Source organism: Periplaneta americana, chromosome 15 (genome assembly GCF_040183065.1).
Source record: "Periplaneta americana isolate PAMFEO1 chromosome 15, P.americana_PAMFEO1_priV1, whole genome shotgun sequence".
NCBI lineage: Eukaryota > Metazoa > Arthropoda > Insecta > Blattodea > Blattidae > Periplaneta > Periplaneta americana.
In genome coordinates this window covers 179,862,490-179,880,770 of record NC_091131.1, presented here as the reverse complement: position 1 = coordinate 179,880,770, position 18,281 = coordinate 179,862,490, and the positions used below count along the sequence as shown (strand labels likewise).

The 18,281-nt window shown below is 37.2% G+C and overlaps 1 protein-coding gene across 1 annotated transcript in view; it reads right to left on the bottom strand.

Annotated features, from left to right (window-relative positions):
- Positions 1–18,281, bottom strand: part of LOC138715560 (uncharacterized) — a 135,002-nt gene that overhangs the window by 42,338 nt on the left and 74,383 nt on the right. The window contains exon 7 of the mRNA XM_069848631.1: positions 9,070–9,114. Coding sequence (XP_069704732.1) covers positions 9,070–9,114 — 45 coding nt within the window. The remainder of the gene's footprint in view (positions 1–9,069; positions 9,115–18,281) is intronic.

Here is an 18,281-nt window from a genome sequence, read left to right as displayed (position 1 = left end):
ATGGCAAGAGCTGAAAGTCTTTCCTGCGTCATTGTGTTGCGCTGAAATGTTTTTATTCTCTTCAGAGTAGAGAAACTCTGTTCTGCCTCGGATGTGGTCATGGGAATGGTGAGTAATATTTTCAGGAGTTTTACACTTTCACTAAATGCTTCATTTAAGTTATTCTCATTTATGAAGTCAAACATGGACAATGCACCCGTAATTTTCCTAAACTCTTCTCTTTCGTATATAGCAGTTAATTCGGTACAGAGTTTCTTCATATCCAAAAAGTTATAATTAGTGTATGCTGTTTGTAGATGATTTTCAGGAAAAGCAGTACTATATTCTGAAAATCTATCAGGTAGAAATAGCATAGCTGCTGAAAGATGACCTTTGAATTCAAAACGGCCTTTAGCTTGTTGTACTATGATATCACAGATTTCTTTGGCCTCCTGATTTTTTGTTTTCGAGTTATCTTCAATCCTCATTTTTTTCACTGTACTCTCCTGCACAAAAGAAACTTCCACACTATCCCGGATGCTAGAAACTACATGCTCAAATGCTTGGATTTGTTTATGGAGATATGATGGCTCGCAAATTCTCTTCTGAACCTGATCGAAAAGAATGTCAATACGAGGCATTATTCGATGGAAAAATGACAGCCAGAATACAAAATTTCCATTCCTGAGAATCTCTTCGAAACCACAGGCTTGTGAAATGGTAGAAGGGTTTGATATTGTATTTTCATCCTGAATTGCCCTCATACAGTCATCTCGGTATTCATATACGGTATTCACACTCCTTGATTGAAAGTTCCATCTAGTTGGAACAGATCTTAGTAGTCGTTTTTTCACTACTTCATCTAAAACTGCTGTGCGCTGTGGAGAAGATGAGAAAAATGTACAGAGGCCCTGAAGGTTAGCAAAAAAATATTTTCACATTGCGTTTCGCTGATGCGGCATTTTGCATGATCAGATTAAGCTGATGCACATAGCAATGAACATAAGCTGCGTCTGGATAAGTTTGTTTGACCAATGCTTAAACACCACGTAATGAGCCACTCATGACTGAAGCACCATCATATGTTTGAGCGATCAGTTTCCTGGGACAAGCTCCTAAATGATGATCAAGCTCGTGTGTTATGCTTTTAGCCAAAGATGGTGCATCATGACCAGTAGGAACAATGAAATCCCAGAATCTCTCAACAGGCTTGTTGTTGTGGATATATCTGTAAATAACCACCATCTGAAATTTGTTGGAGACATCTGTTGTTTCATCTGCAATAATGGCTAGAAAGTCCGCAGCTTTTATCAGCCGTGAAATCTCTTTGTGACAGACTTCTAGCATAACCGCCAAAAGCTCGTTTTGAATGGTTTTTGACGTCCCCTTGAAAACTGTTGAATTTTCTAGGTGGGTCTTTAGAGAGTTGTCTAGCTCAGCACTGAAATTTATGAGACCACGAAATACGCCTGGATTAGAAGACGAATCCGTTTCATCATGACCTCTCAGTGCTAATTCAAAGGAGCCACAAAATCTAATACAATTGATGATGATGTTTAGCACGTATCTGTTATTGGCTACTTTCCAGTTGTGAAGTTCAATGTTTCTTCTATAGGCACCGTCCAACTGAGCAGCAATATTTACATTTCCCATGAGGGCTAAACTAAGGATATTTTTTACGTGGGTTGACGATGACTCATGTTTCTTAACCCTTTCATTTAAATGATGCACATCAATCATTCCTGTTTTAGTCCAAACTTCTTCGCCACCAAATAACACACACGGAAAACAAAATAGAGCATTCTTGACATCACAGCTGCACAACCAGTCATGTTTTTCGAACATATTAGCATTAAAAATTCTGTTGAAAGTCCTACCTTTCGTAGAAATTGTTTGCGAAAGCTTAATAGCAGGTGTTGGTCTACCAAGCCTTTTTATTTCTATTTTCACCTCTAATGACCTAGATGAAAATGGTTGTGAGTGTAAACTACTAATGGAATTCATTTCTGTACACTAGCAATTCCTTACTCTCTTATAATTAACACTTTTAACAAGACAAGAGAAACTCACACAACACCCGAAGCATAAAACGTGGTATAGCGTACCGTATAGCAATACGATCAAGGAGGCAGTGATTTCAAGGCACGAAGCGATTGTGTATACACGTCATAATATATTCCAGAACAACAGTTCGGTTTTAGGAAAGAGAAAAGCACCATACAAGCCGTAACATACCTGTCAGAAAATATAGAAGAGGCACTGAGACACCCAAATGGAAAATACTACGTAGTATTCGTAGACTACAAAAAAGCGTTCGATCTCGTCAACAGGGAAACTCTCAAAGCAAAACTAAGACAAATGATCGGGGCACAACCCCTCACAACTGTGATCGAGTCAATACTGGAATACAACCTAATAGAAATATACGACGGAGTAACCACATCTGGAAGGATAAGGCAAACAAACGGAGTCCCACAAAGGGACCCATTAAGCCCCCTGCTATTCAATGTGCTGACAGCGGATGTCACAAGCATATTGCAAGAATGCCCATCAACCATTCTAAGCATGTACGCAGACAATATGGCACTAAGCTCAAAATCAAAGACAGAACTACAGATCGCACTAGCAAAACTAGAAAAATGGGCAGGAGAAAATAGCCTCGAGATAAATAAACAAAAAACAATGCAGATGGTATTCAGAAAAGGTGGCAGAACATCAGCAAACGACGAATTAAAACTGGAGAACCAACCGCTAGAAATAGTAAACAAATTCAAATATCTGGGTGTAACACTACAGCCAACCATGAAATCTTTCAGCAACCACATCTTGGACAGAACGACAGCAGCAATCAAAGCAATGCACAATATAAAGAATATAACGTTGCTATCCCTAACAACGGCCATGAAATTATTCATGATCACAATCAACCCCATAGTCACATACAGCATTGACCTAATATGGGAAAAATTATCAAAGACGGATCTGCAAAGGATAGGAAAAGTGAAGGCGAAATTTCTCAATAGACTGCTAGGAGTTGGAACAACAGCTCTAAGTCGACTGGTATACGTCCTAGCGAGAGAGAACTACTACGTCGAAGACTTGAGAATGACACTACCAAACACCAAAGCTTGCCAAACACTACGGGAGGAGCTAGAAAGGAAACGAGCCGAGATTGACCTGGAATTCTATGGAGTCGACGCAATGATAGAAAGAAACTGGACCAAAGAAAACCAACAGCAGAGACATACAATCACCAGATACAAGATCTGTGCAACGACAAGATTCCACAGCCCAGAGGAGAACTGTGTATGTAGTTTGTGCAACGACAAATGTGACAGATATTATCTCCTGAAGTGCAAGAATAAGAAAAAAACACTATCTGAATACAGCAAAGAGTGAACAATTTCAATCACAAATACTCAATCGAGTGAACCTTATTGTTGTTATTATTATTATTATTATTATTATTATTATTATAATCTGTCTGCTAGCGAAAGCCACACCTCCAGAGTCTCTCCCCGCACCTGCCCCTGTAGCACCCAAAGTCCCTTAGCAGACACAGAGTTAACAAGGCTAGTGCAGACGTACATACAAGTCCTCTACAGATAATAGGGATATTTCTTATTATGTTTAAAAGAGTATGTAGGCATATTGGTAAGTCATCACTGATTATTATACGCATTATTTATTTATAAAATTTCTGGGGGTAGCGCTAACTTGCTACTCCCTTCTAGAGCCGCCACTGCTTGTAATAATTATTAGATATGTTTGTCTATGTGCATAAATATATTTATGATTAGGGTTTAATAAAGTGATATAGCCTATGATCCAGATTTTGTGTATATAAATACTGTTTTCCTAATTTATTTCCGAAATTAAAAAAAAAAAAATAGTAAATCAAATTTATTCTAACCAAAACATCCATGCCGGAGTAAATTATTCGTACGGATCAGCTAGTCTTAAGTTTGTATATGTATGGTTACTTCAGTAGCAAACAACATACCTCGATTAAAACAGCAGAAGTAGACTCAGGCTTGCAAGGAACTTCATAAGACTGCTCTCCTTCAGTTTCAGGAACTTCAGTCATGACCTGTTTCACAAAAATGCTAGTCAGTTTTGGTTCTGAAAGAAAGTATTTGAAATTCAAGAAATATCCACTAATCCACTGAACTTAAGGATTATCCAGCAATTATTAGCCATTCTGTTACGAGCTTCACAGAGAAAAAAACATGGGGACAACAAATAATTAACAATAAACAATGTGGCAGTCACAAAAAATATTGCTGCCTTTAGTGCCATTCTGTTACGACAGTAACTCGATACATATTCGTAATTACATGAAAAATAATTAAATGCCCTTGTACTAAATTAATGAAACAACGAAAGATGATCACAAATGCAGCTTTGGCTAGCATTACATTCACTAAGACATTACTCTGGCGATATCCAAGAATCTGTTGGAATGTATCATTGTTGGCTTTATTCGGCTCAGGACAGCATGATTTTTTCCACTCAATGTGAAAGTGCTAGTTGGCAGAGAGATCATAGCAAACTATTTTGGAGTCATTCCAAAATGTCAATAACTGATGATCTACATTCTACAATATATAGGCCTACTCAAGAACTGTTGCAGTAAGCATTCGTTGGAGTAAATGATAAACACAGGAATGCCATGTCATAGCACTTTGCAAAATCACTTTGATAACGTAGAACTGTTGCAGTAAGCATTCATTGGAGTAAATGATAAACACAGGAATGCCATGTCATAGCACTTTGCAAAATCACTTTGATAACGTAGAATATGAAAGAAACAGTTCCGGTGAGCAACGGTAATATGTACTTTAACTATTTTACCACAAATTTAATATGACCCACGTAAAATATTATTTCACTCCACTTATATTGCAATTTTGGTCCAGGGAAAATACTAATCTTTCACAAAACACTCTTCTTTTTACGAGAATTCTCCATGGACCAAAAAATTAAATAACAATTGGTATAAAAATTAGAATTTTACCATGCACCTCACTGGCGTTGTCCAGTTTCATTTTCTGCATTATCCGAGTGATTTTACAAAGTGTTATGATATGGTGTTCCTGTACTTAGTTAATGAAATGAGCTTATACTCACGTTTTTGGGTGGTCCGTTGCTGTCATATTCGTTGAAATCTTCCTGGAATTCAAAGGTATCAATTCAACAAGTTACACCACTTCTTTTGATGGACTCGGCAGTTTGGGTCCACCACCAGTCCTGGAAATGGCTTGCCTATGTAAAGGTAATGACTTCTTTGCATGTAGTTTCATACAACGCCATTGCTGCTTCACCTCCTGGAGACTTCTCTCCCTCTCATTCAATTCACAAAATCTGAAAAGCAATAGAATAAAATCTGTATTTGCCATTTCCTCCGTAATTTTTTCCGACGTAACATTAAAACTGATTTGAGGTTATGTCGTGCGCTCCTATTTATAATCAAACCAAGCATTCATGGCATTGTAAAATATAAACTCAGTATTTCCATAGCTTATTAAGTTCATGCTTACCTATTATGTATTTATTCTCTGCCATGCTTTATTTTTTTGGTTATTGGCGTTTGTGTCTGTCTGTTTAGACTCCAATATTCCAACTTCTTGTTTAATTAAATCTTTTAGCAATGCCTGAAAATGTATGAATACATTATTATATTTAAATAGATTTTAATTTTAATATTAATATACACAATGACGTGTTAATCTACACTTACTTTTTCTATATTTATCCAATTTGGAGATCTTGTTTTCTTCTTACTAATAAGCCGCGAATAGTTTTTATACGAGACTTATGCAGAGTTGAGACAGAAAACGTTACTAATAAACCGTGAATAAGCTATGGACGTATAAACAGGCTGTAACTATACAATGGGAATTGCTTTGCAATAGTTATATACATGAAACCCCTTGTTTAAGCGTTGTATATAGGGAAAAAATGGCCGCCCCTCTAACAGCTGTTCGTATCGACTGTCATTTTATGATGAAGGTTACCTTGTAATCACAGAAGAACAAACCAAAGATCATAGAATTATTACGGTCTTACTAATAAAAACTCTATATACACACGTTTAACTGTCTTATACTTATACAATGAGTAGCTCGTTTATACGTCGTGTGTAAATTCCTTACTAATAATCACTACATACGTCGTGTATAACAGTACAACTATTACAAAGCTACGTCATAGTTTCGTCATTACTTCGTTACGAAAGGTAATAGAATATCTGAGGTTCTATATTGCATCCGGTAGAGCGCTCTAGTGTTGCATGTTAAGTATCGATAGTACAACTGGCTCTAATCGATTACCACACTACATTTTGATCAGAGAGTACAAGCTACAGCAATATTATTCTAATAATTCTGTGATCTTTGGTTTGTTCTTCTTTGGTTACAAGGCATCCATCATCATAAAATGACAGTCGACACGAACAGCTGTTAGAGGGGCGGCCATTTTTTCTCTATATACAACGCTTAAACAAGGGGTTTCGTGTATATAAGTACTGCAAAGCAATTCCCATTGTATAGTTACAGCCTGTTTATACGTCCATAGCTTATTCACGGTTTATTAGTAACGTTTTCTGTCTCAACTCTGCATAAGTCTCGTATAAAAACTATACACGGTTTATTAGTAAGACTGTTAGAATAATATTGCTGTAGCTTGTACTCTTTGACCAAAATGTAGTGTGGTAATCGATTAGAGCCAGTTGTACTATCGATATTTAACACACCACACTAGAGCGTTCTACCGGATGCAGTAGATAACCTCAGATATTCTATTACCTTTCGTAACGAAGTAATGACGAAACTATGACGTAGCTGTGTAACAGTTATACTGTTATACACGACGTATGTAGTGATTATTAGTAAGGAATTTACACACGACTTATAAACGAGCTACTCATTGTATAAGTATACGACAGTTAAACGTCTGTATATAGAGTTTTTATTAGTAAGACCGTTAATTTTTTCCATTGTTTTGATGTGTTTCGAGGTTAAATCCACAGCGACCTGCCGCGGAAATAGTCAATACTGATATAATATCGATTGTCACATTTCAGGAATCGAACGAGATTTAGTCGATAGGTGACGAAAAAGAGCTACAACATAATAAAATGATGACGAAATTATGACGTATACTGCATAACACTGATATAGTAAAACCCCAGTTATACTGCGTTTATTGGTAAGAAAAGTATGCGTGGCTTATGCAAGTCTTGTTCTATGTACAACTGTACCATTGTTTAACACATAAATAAGCAACTTTTATTAGTAAGACTGTCACAGTCTACATATGAGCACGTGACGAAGCTAAGACATGGTTAGAGAGGAGAACTAGCAGACAGATCTTCAGTTAACCAGCGATGTGGAGATATCCAGCAGTAACAGTGGATGCAACCAGCCAGAGTGGCATCTACACAGTGCGTCCTCAACAGGTGTAGTAGTCAGCTATTGCACTGACAACTACACAACACGGGGAATGCAGAAACCAAGCAAAACTCGAGCAGCTGACAACAGATTTCTTGTCTGTGTAAGACAGAGAGTTCGCTGGGATATTTATGTGATAGTTACTTGGCCTATTGGTCAATGTGCAGCAGCGGCCATGGACGGTTGTGTGCACAATCTTCCCTAGGCCAGGCAGATTCCAGTCAGGGATTGATCCTCTTGAGGCAACCCTTGGCCCTTAGGCAGGCTTCCTGCTAGAGAGAGACTCCGCACAACACTGGTGCCTTCATACCTTTGGCATGACTAGGCACTGACAACAGAGTAACTGCCCAAAGGCGGGCCTTCGGGCTAATTTACTTTCCACCCTCCCCATTTCTCCTACTATTGCCTGGCCCTTCTTAGGGCTATGCTTACTTTTCGTCCAGCCCTTATCAGGACCTAGCCAATAAGCGAACACATTGGCAGTACCCAACGGGCTCTACAGCACTTGCTATAGTAGCTAACCATGCTAGTCTTTGGTGACTAGTTGGGTATAACTGCTAGGCTTCCACCCTTAGTGTGAGAGGGGCCTAGCAGGCACGTGCACATGAACAGTGTGCTGCTTAGGGACCCCCCCCCCATATAGGAATCGACCTCCAAAGGCCGAGGACCCCAAGGTCATTAGACCCATTAAGTTGGACGCGTGCTGCAGTTGCTTGTATGCACCAAACAAGTGGAGCCCACCACCTCCTACCTGTGAGCCCCCTCACAACCCGCCTCCAATATTCCTCTCCCAAGCAGTGCGGCACGCATTTGACGAGTCAATAGGAATGCCATCAAATCCAGTGCCTGTTGCTGAGATCCTAGCACTGCGACTCCCCAGAACCTTCTGATTCCCTCCAGACTGACGTGGAAGTTTCCCAAACTTTTCTTAGTATTCACACTGAGAAAGGATTAGTGCAGGGAGACAAAGTATCACAATAGAAAATGTCTATCCTAACAAAATGGCATTTGAAGGAATTTTAATAATAGACAAACATTTAACAGACAACGGGTCATAGCCACTAAAATTATTGTGAACGATGATGATGACCAAGATGACAATGGTGATTATCGGTGAGATATCCTATTAAGATGGAATTTTCAATGTAGTCTTGAAACATATCTTGATTGTGGCAGCACATTTAAAATTTTTTACTGGATGTACTATGTATGGTGCGTTTGAATATTAGGCATAAGAAAAATTCTTTCTTCTAATCTTTATTTTTATATTTGAGAACAATGGAGATATTTTATGAGTTCTCCTGGGACATGGCTTTTCATTCAAAAAATCAAATAACTCATGCTCAAACAACAAATTTTTAAAGAGAATTTGCCAATGAATGATTATGAACTAAGGAAGGTGTATAAAAGGAGACAAAAACTCATAGCAACTTTTGTATGGATATAGCAAAATAAGAGTTCTTAAAGTAAGGTATATAATCCGAAACTGATATAAACACCTCTGTTATAAAAAAGTAAATCTATTTTCAAAAATATTTTTCAATGATTGCTTTTCATATGAAAAGTCAGTCATATAACTATTATGGACAGTCTGTAATCAATATACACTATGATCTATGAATACTGAATAATTACTTACAGAAGCCCACTGCTGAACCTGGTAGCAGATGTCGTTGCCATTGTCCTATAAAACAAAAACAGTAATAATTATACAGAAAAGATATCACTGGACTAAATATCTCATATTCTTCTTAATCTTCTTATAATAGGGTATATTAAGCTTCAGTAGCCTGGTTAGTATGAGGAAGGAGTGTACATTTAGCATTCACCATGGAGATAAAGTCTGCATTCAGTAAAAAAAAAAGGAGATTTAATGTGGTTAATATGTGGAGAATGTATGAGTATTAAGAAAAACAGTAATCAGAGACATTAAGTGGAAAGGATCCAATCCAAATTACAGCCCTTCTGTTCCCTCATCCTGTAAATCCAGAAAATTTGCCACTATAGTTGCAGCTGGAAATAATTGACTTTTCACATACTACACTATTCAAAAACAAGTAAAATCACTAGTACTTCCGTAGCTTTAACAGTTCTTTAAACCCTGAACAGAATCCGAAGTTTCGTAAATTTGCTGTGCAATTATTGATTTTCAGTACCACATACATACATGAAACATTTTTTTTTTTAATTGAAGAAACTAACTAAGCCAAGATTAATGGTCAATTTGTCCGATGATAACATGTGTGCTATGCTTAGACTCGTTTCATCAAGTAACATTTTACCAGATTGGTGCGAGGCAGAAATCAAAGAATAGATTCTGGTGAACTTTATCTTAACCCTTCAGTACTCGCGTGGATTACAATAGTAATCCATTGATATTTAATCCTGTATTACGTCACCACCTGCAGCACTGCGTAGTTGAGCGTCAATGCAATTTCTTGTCACAGTCTAAGTGAGGCATTACTGGTGTTCAGACGTATTTGTCGCAACGCTTTGCAAAGTTATACGGAGTTTTATCAAGTGATACACAATTTTTCCGAGTGGTTACCATTGTAATCCACGCGAGTACTGACGTATATGGTTTTGAGTGATACAATGCAGTAACTTTATGAAAAAAATGTGTGATATCGTTCCATCCTCTTTGTAGTTGGCTGCAATGGGTACGGAAAATACAAGCAATATTTGCAAGTGGCTAGATGAACACCTGGATGATGGTATTGAAAATGAAAGTGATGATGAAAGCAACAGAGAAGATCTTTTGAATGAAGTTCACGATTCTAATTCAGAACAAGACAATGAGGAGGAGGATGATGATGATAATGGTGATGATGATGAAAGACTAATGTCTATAAATGACGGAAACTGCTATACGGGCAGAGACAACACGACAATTTGGCAGAAAGAACCAGTAGCTCAACGAGGGAGAAGATGAGCACAAACTATAGTAATTCATTTACTGGGCCCTAAAAGAGCTGCAAAAAATGCGCGGACACATACAGAGTGTTTTGACTGCTTTACTGATCAGACAATAATCAATGTAATAGTAAGGTGTACTAATATTTATATTGAAAAAGTGAAGCTTAATTACGGACGTGACAGAGATTGCAAATTGACAAATGATGTTGAAATTCGAGCACTCTTGGGTATTTCGTATCTTGCTGGCGCTTTGAAATTGGGAAGACTGAACGTAAAATGGCACAGGTATAGAGTCAATTTACCTGACTATGACCTACAATAGATTCCAATTTTTGTTACGATGTCTACGCTTTGATAACATTCATGACAGGCAGGAAAGGAAAGAAATTGATAAACTGGCTGCTGTACATGAAGTGTTGGAGTTATTTGTTCAGAAGTCACAAAGGTGCTACATTCCAAGCGAATATGTAACTATAGACGAGCAGTTGGTTGCATTGGGAGGACGATGTCCCATGAAAGTGTATATACCTACTAAACCAGCAAAATATGGGATCAAAATTTTTGCTATGGTGGATGTGAAAACATATTACACTCATAACTTGGAAATTTATGCTGGTATTCAACCACATGGTCCATTTCACCAAAGTACCAGTGCACATGCAGTGGTGAAGAGGTTGGTTCATCCCATCGAAGAACAGGAAGAAATGTGACCACCAATAACTGGTTCACGAGCATACCTCTGTGTTTCGATCTTCTAGAAAATGACAAAATTATACTTGTAGGAACCTTGGAAAAAAACAAAAGAGAAATCCCTCCCCATTTCACAACTAGTCAAGACAGGCAAGTTAACAGTACATTGTTTGGATTCAATGAAAGCTGCACAATTATTTCGTATGTACCAAAGAAAAACAAAACAGTGTTAGCATTATCAACCACGCATTATGATAAGGCAATGCATAGGGAAACGGGAGGAAGCCAGAAGCCTGAAATAATATCATTCTATAATAGAACTAAATGTGCTGTAGATGTCCTGGACCAGTTATGCTCAGCCTAAGATGTAAGCAGAAATTCACGACACTGACCTCTGACTATTTTCTTTGACTTACTAAACATAGGAGTGTCAATGCTCTTGTTGTTTATTCTGCAAACAAACAAAAAAAAAAATTATACGGAAAAACTTCCTAAAACCCTTGCTCTGGACCTAATGAAGCCGCTAATTTTCGAGCGTATCACCCAACAGACAATTTCAAGAGAAATAAAGAGAAGAGGAGAGCAACTTTTAGGCATTCCACAAACAAGTCAAGAAGAAGGAACACAGCCAGAAGGTACTGGTAGGTGCTACATGTGTGGTAGAACAAAAAACAAGAGCACAAGACAATCTTGTTTCCAGTGCTTGAAGAGAATTTGTCCTACTCATTCAGATGTAATTAGTTTGAACTGTGTAGAAGAAATGCATAGGTATACTCAGATAATTGAATCAGATGTAGATTAGACTCACGTGTGTAAAGTGTGAACAGTAAACATAAAAATGAAAATGCATCAATATCCTTCTTACAATACACATAAACTTCTGTAAAATATTACAAGTGAAGTGAGAATGATTGTTACATCCCTGAAATTTGTCATTGCTACACCCCTGAGTGAGGTATTTAGTTATCTAATATGACGTAACAAAGGTCAGCAGTAGTGAACTTGCGTTTCTGCAGGAGAGATTACATCAAGAGTTCAGGTGACCTTCAAACAGCGAGTGAGCAACAATGCTAGATATCCTACATAATTATGATGATAGTGAACTAACTCATAACTATGGTGGAACAATAAATTATGACTCAAAGACACGTCCAGTGTGGAAATATTATGCAAACATGTCACTTGAATGCAATTTGTATATTATATTTTTAATTATTATTTATATTTAATACTTCCGTTATGCATAACATATCCATTCTCATTACTGTAATAACTGAAAACAATATATTTCTTAACATTTAAATCTAATTGCAATGTTTAAACCTTGTCTGTAAACAAAAACAAATGTGCATTACCATTGTAATCCAGGTGAGTACTGGTGTTACGAAATTTAACGTGAGTAACGAATTGTTAAATGGTCTATTTTGGGTAGCAATATTACTGTTACAATTACAATGGTGCATTTTTAGAAGTTCTGTAGGTGTACGGGATTATTATGTTTTTGATTTTGTAATGTAACATGCAACACTGTTCAATATTCAAACTGATGCTGTACAGCAGTCATCGCTACTCATGATGACATCACTGGACGCAAGCCGCAACACATATAACGTAATATCAATATGACTGACTACACAATAATGATTTATAGCTGGACAAATTATGTTTTATCTCATCTTAATTTTTACTGTGCCACAACAATCTAGGAAAATACGTCAGAATTTGCCACTCTTAATCAACTAGAAAAGTTTCGTCTGTTAGTCACAATCTTTGTTTAGATTTTGCAACTTATCATTCAGAAAACAATTGTTCGGAAATATACAGAATGTACAGCCAAACATAGTAGCTATGTACGATAGTGGCAGGCGACCTAAGATAGAACTACAGATATTTTTCTAGAGCATTTTAAATAAATCGAAGCTATGCAAATCTAGTCTTTCAGGTAAGGCTCCCTGTAAAGCAGATTTGAATAATTTCAAGGGAAAAATTGTTCCGGGACCTCTGGTTGAACGTACCAGCGCTCTGCCAACTGAGCTACCCGGGAACTCCACCCGACACCGTCTCAACTTTTCCCTTTATATCCACACAACTCGCGTGGGCTGACAAAACGCCAGAGACCCACATCGAGTGCACACAATCTTTGTGTGACTTGGAATTGTGGTTTTCTGTTAACGTACACAGTGACGTATATATTATGCAAATCTAGCCTTTCAGGTAAGGCTCCCTGTAAAGCGGATTTGAATAATTTCAAGGGAAAAATTGTTCTGGGGCGGGGTATCGATCCCGGGATCTCTGGTTGGAGACACCATCGCTCTTACCAACTGAGCTACCCGGGAACTCCACCCAACACCGTCTCAACTCTTGCATAATATATACGTCACTGTGTACGTTAACAGAAAACCACAATTTCAAGTCACACAGAGATTGTGTACACTCGATGTGGGTCTCTGGCTTTTTGTCAGCCCACGCAAGTTGTGTGGATATAAAGGGAAAAGTTGAGACGGTGTCGGGTGGAATTCCCGGATAGCTCAGTTGGCAGAGCGCTGGTACGTTCAACCAGAGGTCCCGGGATCGATACCCGGCCCTGGAACAATTTTTCCCTTTAAATTATTCAAATCGAAGCTAGTCTGGTGTGTTACACAATGGCAACATTTCATGGTCTCACTTATTTCCAGCTCACTTAAATAACACGTTAATCCACCTAGTAGACTTTTTTAAAATCATATTTCGAGTCCCATGTGTTACTAGAGATACAAGTTGCTTTATGTTCAGATTAATTTCTTCTATATATTTTCTTTATACTTGGAATAACTTTCTCCTGTTGTATTTCCTTTAAGTGCAATGACATTGAACAAATATTCTTATACAGAGAGATCATTCGTAACTCCGCGGGTGAACATTACCGGTTCTACTGTATCAATCTTATATGTGTTTCCACCTGAAGCGAGAGAATAGACCACAGATTGATGTACCTTTGAATTATTTCTCGTTCAGCTAGTATTTCAATATCCCTTATCCTCCTCTGTATTGTCTGTGTGGATGTTAAAAACATCAGATTATTCAGGAGAAATTATGTTACCAACCTTATTGCAGGCATGTTTATAGCACTTTAATGATTTTGCTACTTCCAAAGCAATAACATAACTTGCATGGAGTTCCCTTTGACTCATATCTTGTTTCACCATATTCTAGTACCGGAACTGTTATTTGAATTTAACTTTTAGTTTTAATTGCTTCGCCCTGTCCACCCTATGAAAAGGAAATTATCTTTATCCTTATTTTCTACCGTGCACATTTCCATTTAAAATTATATTAGAAAAGTTCACACTTACCTACAATTTCGTGATAATCATTAAGACGTGTCATAATGTTGCTTGATTTTATTTTATTAGGCTGTATCAACATCTCAGGTTATTTAGCATTTGAATGAGATGAAGGTGACAATGCCGGTGAAATGAGTCCGGGGTCCAGCACCGGAAGTTACCCAGCATTTGCTCGTATTGGGTTGAGGGAAAACCCCGGAAAAAACCTCAACCAGGTAACTTGCCCCGACCGGGATTCGAACCCAGGCCACCTGGTTTCGCGGCCAGACACGCTGACCGTTACTCCACAGATGTGGACATGTTGCTTGATGTTTGATTTATAAGTGCCTATTATAATTTTAGAACACAAGAGGCGTCTACATTGTCACAATGTGCACAACAAATACTCTTCCTCCCATTCTTCCTTAAACACACATTTCCAAACAGACGTTGAAAGTTTTGAGAAAGAAGCAACCTAAAATCTAAGCAGGTAACCCGCCACTGATAGATGACTATGTACTGGAGATGGAGGGGAGTTGAATGGAAGGGAGGCAGTGGAGCAAAGACAGTTTACTGCGCTGCTCCTGCGACATCACTCTTGCTAGCAATCACGATTATATTTTGCCGATCTCTGCTGTACAGAGTGCCTCATATAAAAGGTTGCACATAAGTTTCTCTTCATTTCATTTTTTTTTTTTTGTATTGATTCTTGACGAAACTTCTGATATTACAATGAAATAATATGAAATGCCATCAACATTTCGGCATTGTCTAAAGATGGAAATGTAAAACTGAGGAACGGTTTCTTGCAATTTTCGGACATGAGTTCCGATCGATCTGCCAATTGTTTCTTTTACCATCCTATTGAGGTAATACACAATTTTGGCTGTGAGTGAAATTTAATTGCCCAAACTTACGATGGTGCCTTAGTCATGGCAGGGCAACATAGGAGTTTCCAACCACAGATTCGTGAGAAATGTGATGCTGCCACATTTATGCACTGTTAAGCACAGTGGCGCACTCACGAGGGGGGGGGAGGGTAAGGGGTCTCAATTAAGGTGACCATATTCCTCAGAGTCGAAGCTGGGACCAAATACGTAAGTACCGCAATTCCCCTCTCCCTAGATAATTCTGCGAATCAGATACAAAATATATATATATATATATATATATATATATATATATGTGGTCGTAACAGCTTCCTGCTTCCTCTGTGCTTCTTCAGGTACAGGGGCATCAACTTATGAGCCATGAAAATGCGAATGATCTTATGACTTGTAAAGCTGATTGAACAATGTCATATTAAATTATTAAATGCAGGATGATATTTATAATTTGGCATATCTAACATACTAGGAATTTTACTATTGACTCACTTTTGTAATTGAATACATTGTTAAGTCATGACACGAGTTTTGTTACCCATTGCTTAACCTAATGGTAACTCTGCCTACAATCATAACTATTCACTAGTGTTGAAAGGTAAGCAATTACATTTACAACCTCAACTCATTGGTCATTTCATTTTACTTGGGAAAACCGGAACATACAAGCACCCTGGCCGAACCAGGCAGGGACAAAGGGACATGGCTCTGAAAACCGAAAATGTCCCAGCCAAATTGGGAAGTCTGGTCACCTTGGCCCAAGCCCTCCAAGAATCAGATTTTTATTGCATATTTCCAGTAAAATGGAAAGAATTTTTCATTCTCAAACTAAGTTCCCATACTTTCATTTTTGCATGTGATTTGAGTGATGTCTTAGTGATATTTATAATTTAGAATTTTTTTACTGTTGTGCGCTATATATTCTGACTGAAAGTACCTGCAACGCTGCTCCTGACACTAGCACGAGAACATGGCAGCAGCCGCATTGTACCCTTGACTTCTTACATATTCTGTGTTGATATTACACTCTTCGCACATTCAATTGGTTGTGCTAAACTTTCACCTTTTACATTCTCCAGAGGCATAAATTATTGTTGTTGTTTTCTAATGCCAGGCGTTTGACAATAAAGTCATTTGCCCTCTTGCACTCCAATATTTTTCAAAGACATTATCATGACCAGCCACTGAAGCACAGATTTTGAGGTGTTCCGAATCCATTTCTTGGTTTGAGTTGTACAATGGGCAGTTAGGGGACTGATATATTCCAATTCTATGCAGGTGTTTGGCCAAACAATCATGGCCTGTTGCCAATCTAAATGCAGCTACAGACGATTTTCGTGGTAAATCGGGAATTAACTGTGGATTTTGATGCAGAGAGTTCCATTTTTTCCCTTGGGATTGAGTTATCAAATTTTGTTTGTTGAAGTCTAAGTATGTAGATTTAATAAATCTGTTCACAGAGTAATACGTAGATTTAGTAACAGGTCTAAGAGGCATAAATTGTAAAATGTCTCATATATATATATATATATATATATATATATATATATATATATATATATAATGTATCCTTTCAAGCCATCATATTTTATGTAGCATACACAAAGAGAAAATTGTTCAACAAAAGACACATCACTAGTCTCATCTGAAATAACTGACAAGGGACACCTTTGTATGTATGTATGTATGTATGTATGTATTATTCACACTGCAATGGGTATACATCCAGTGGCAGTGGTAACTAATTACACTCAATAATGACAATAATAAACTTATTAATTAAAAATACAGTTAATAATAATAATAATAATAATAATAATAATAATAATAATAATAATAATAATAATAATAATAATAATAATAATAAAAATAATAATAATAATAATAATAATAAAAATAATAATAATAATAATAATAATAATAATAATAATAATAATAATAATAGGGAATATCCTAAATTAAATGAAGCACGATCACTTAAAATAACATTTAAAATAAATCTAATTTGTATCTTAAATCTAAGTTCGAACTAAACCCCACGAGTATGATATGTTCATATCTACACAAGTACCTTTCAGCACTACACTCATTTCGCTGTCAACTCACTCACTGCACTGGAACTACGACACATTTCACTGATTCTATCCTGATTTCACTAACACTTCAAAAACATTTCACTGTTCAAATACTTTGCACTGCCACTATAAACTATAAAGCTTCCCTTACAGGAACACGTTTCACTGACACAACACACTTCACTGATACAACATAATTCTTCACTGATACAACACTTCAATAAGAAAATATCATTTACATCCTTTACATACTGTGTATAATTACCGTCTATTAGTAAAGTCCTTAAGCCTATTTTTAAATACGTTTTTGGTTGTTGGTAAAGCCTTTAGTAAGTCTGCAGGTAAAGCATTCCAGTCCCTGATAGTACGATTGAGAAAAGAAAACTTTCCAGTGTCCATCCTCTGTCTTCTTTCCCTCAATTTATATGAGTGGTCATTCCTTGAACGATCGAAACCACACGAAACCATGCTTAGAATAACAATCTATCATAAACAAAACAGTGGTGTGTATCATTTCCATGCAAAACATTGCATTCTACCTCAAGTGACATTTTAATAGAAAGAAACCAAGTAACAAGATATCAATACCATAGGGGGGAAATTATACGTAATTCAATGACGTCAGTGTATCATTACATTTTCAATCAACAGTGCCAAAAACTCTCTGCTTAAAGTACTTATAATACCGCAAAACACACATATACAGCAGTACCACACAGCTGATAGTGCTTATATTAGTCCTCAAAGTGTAGAACAGGATTTTAATGAAGTGGTTAAAACAAAGTGGAAGAGAACAATGTGCACATCTCACAAAGGCCACGTTATCACATTTCAAATCACTTTTGCAGACCAATATCAAAAGCCACACTAATTACATTTTCAAATGATGATGTTGGTATGTCAATGTCATAACCTGGCTTTCGCCAAGCATATTGCAACATAGGCTTATACGTAGGTGCAGCAAATTGATTGCAAATCACAGAG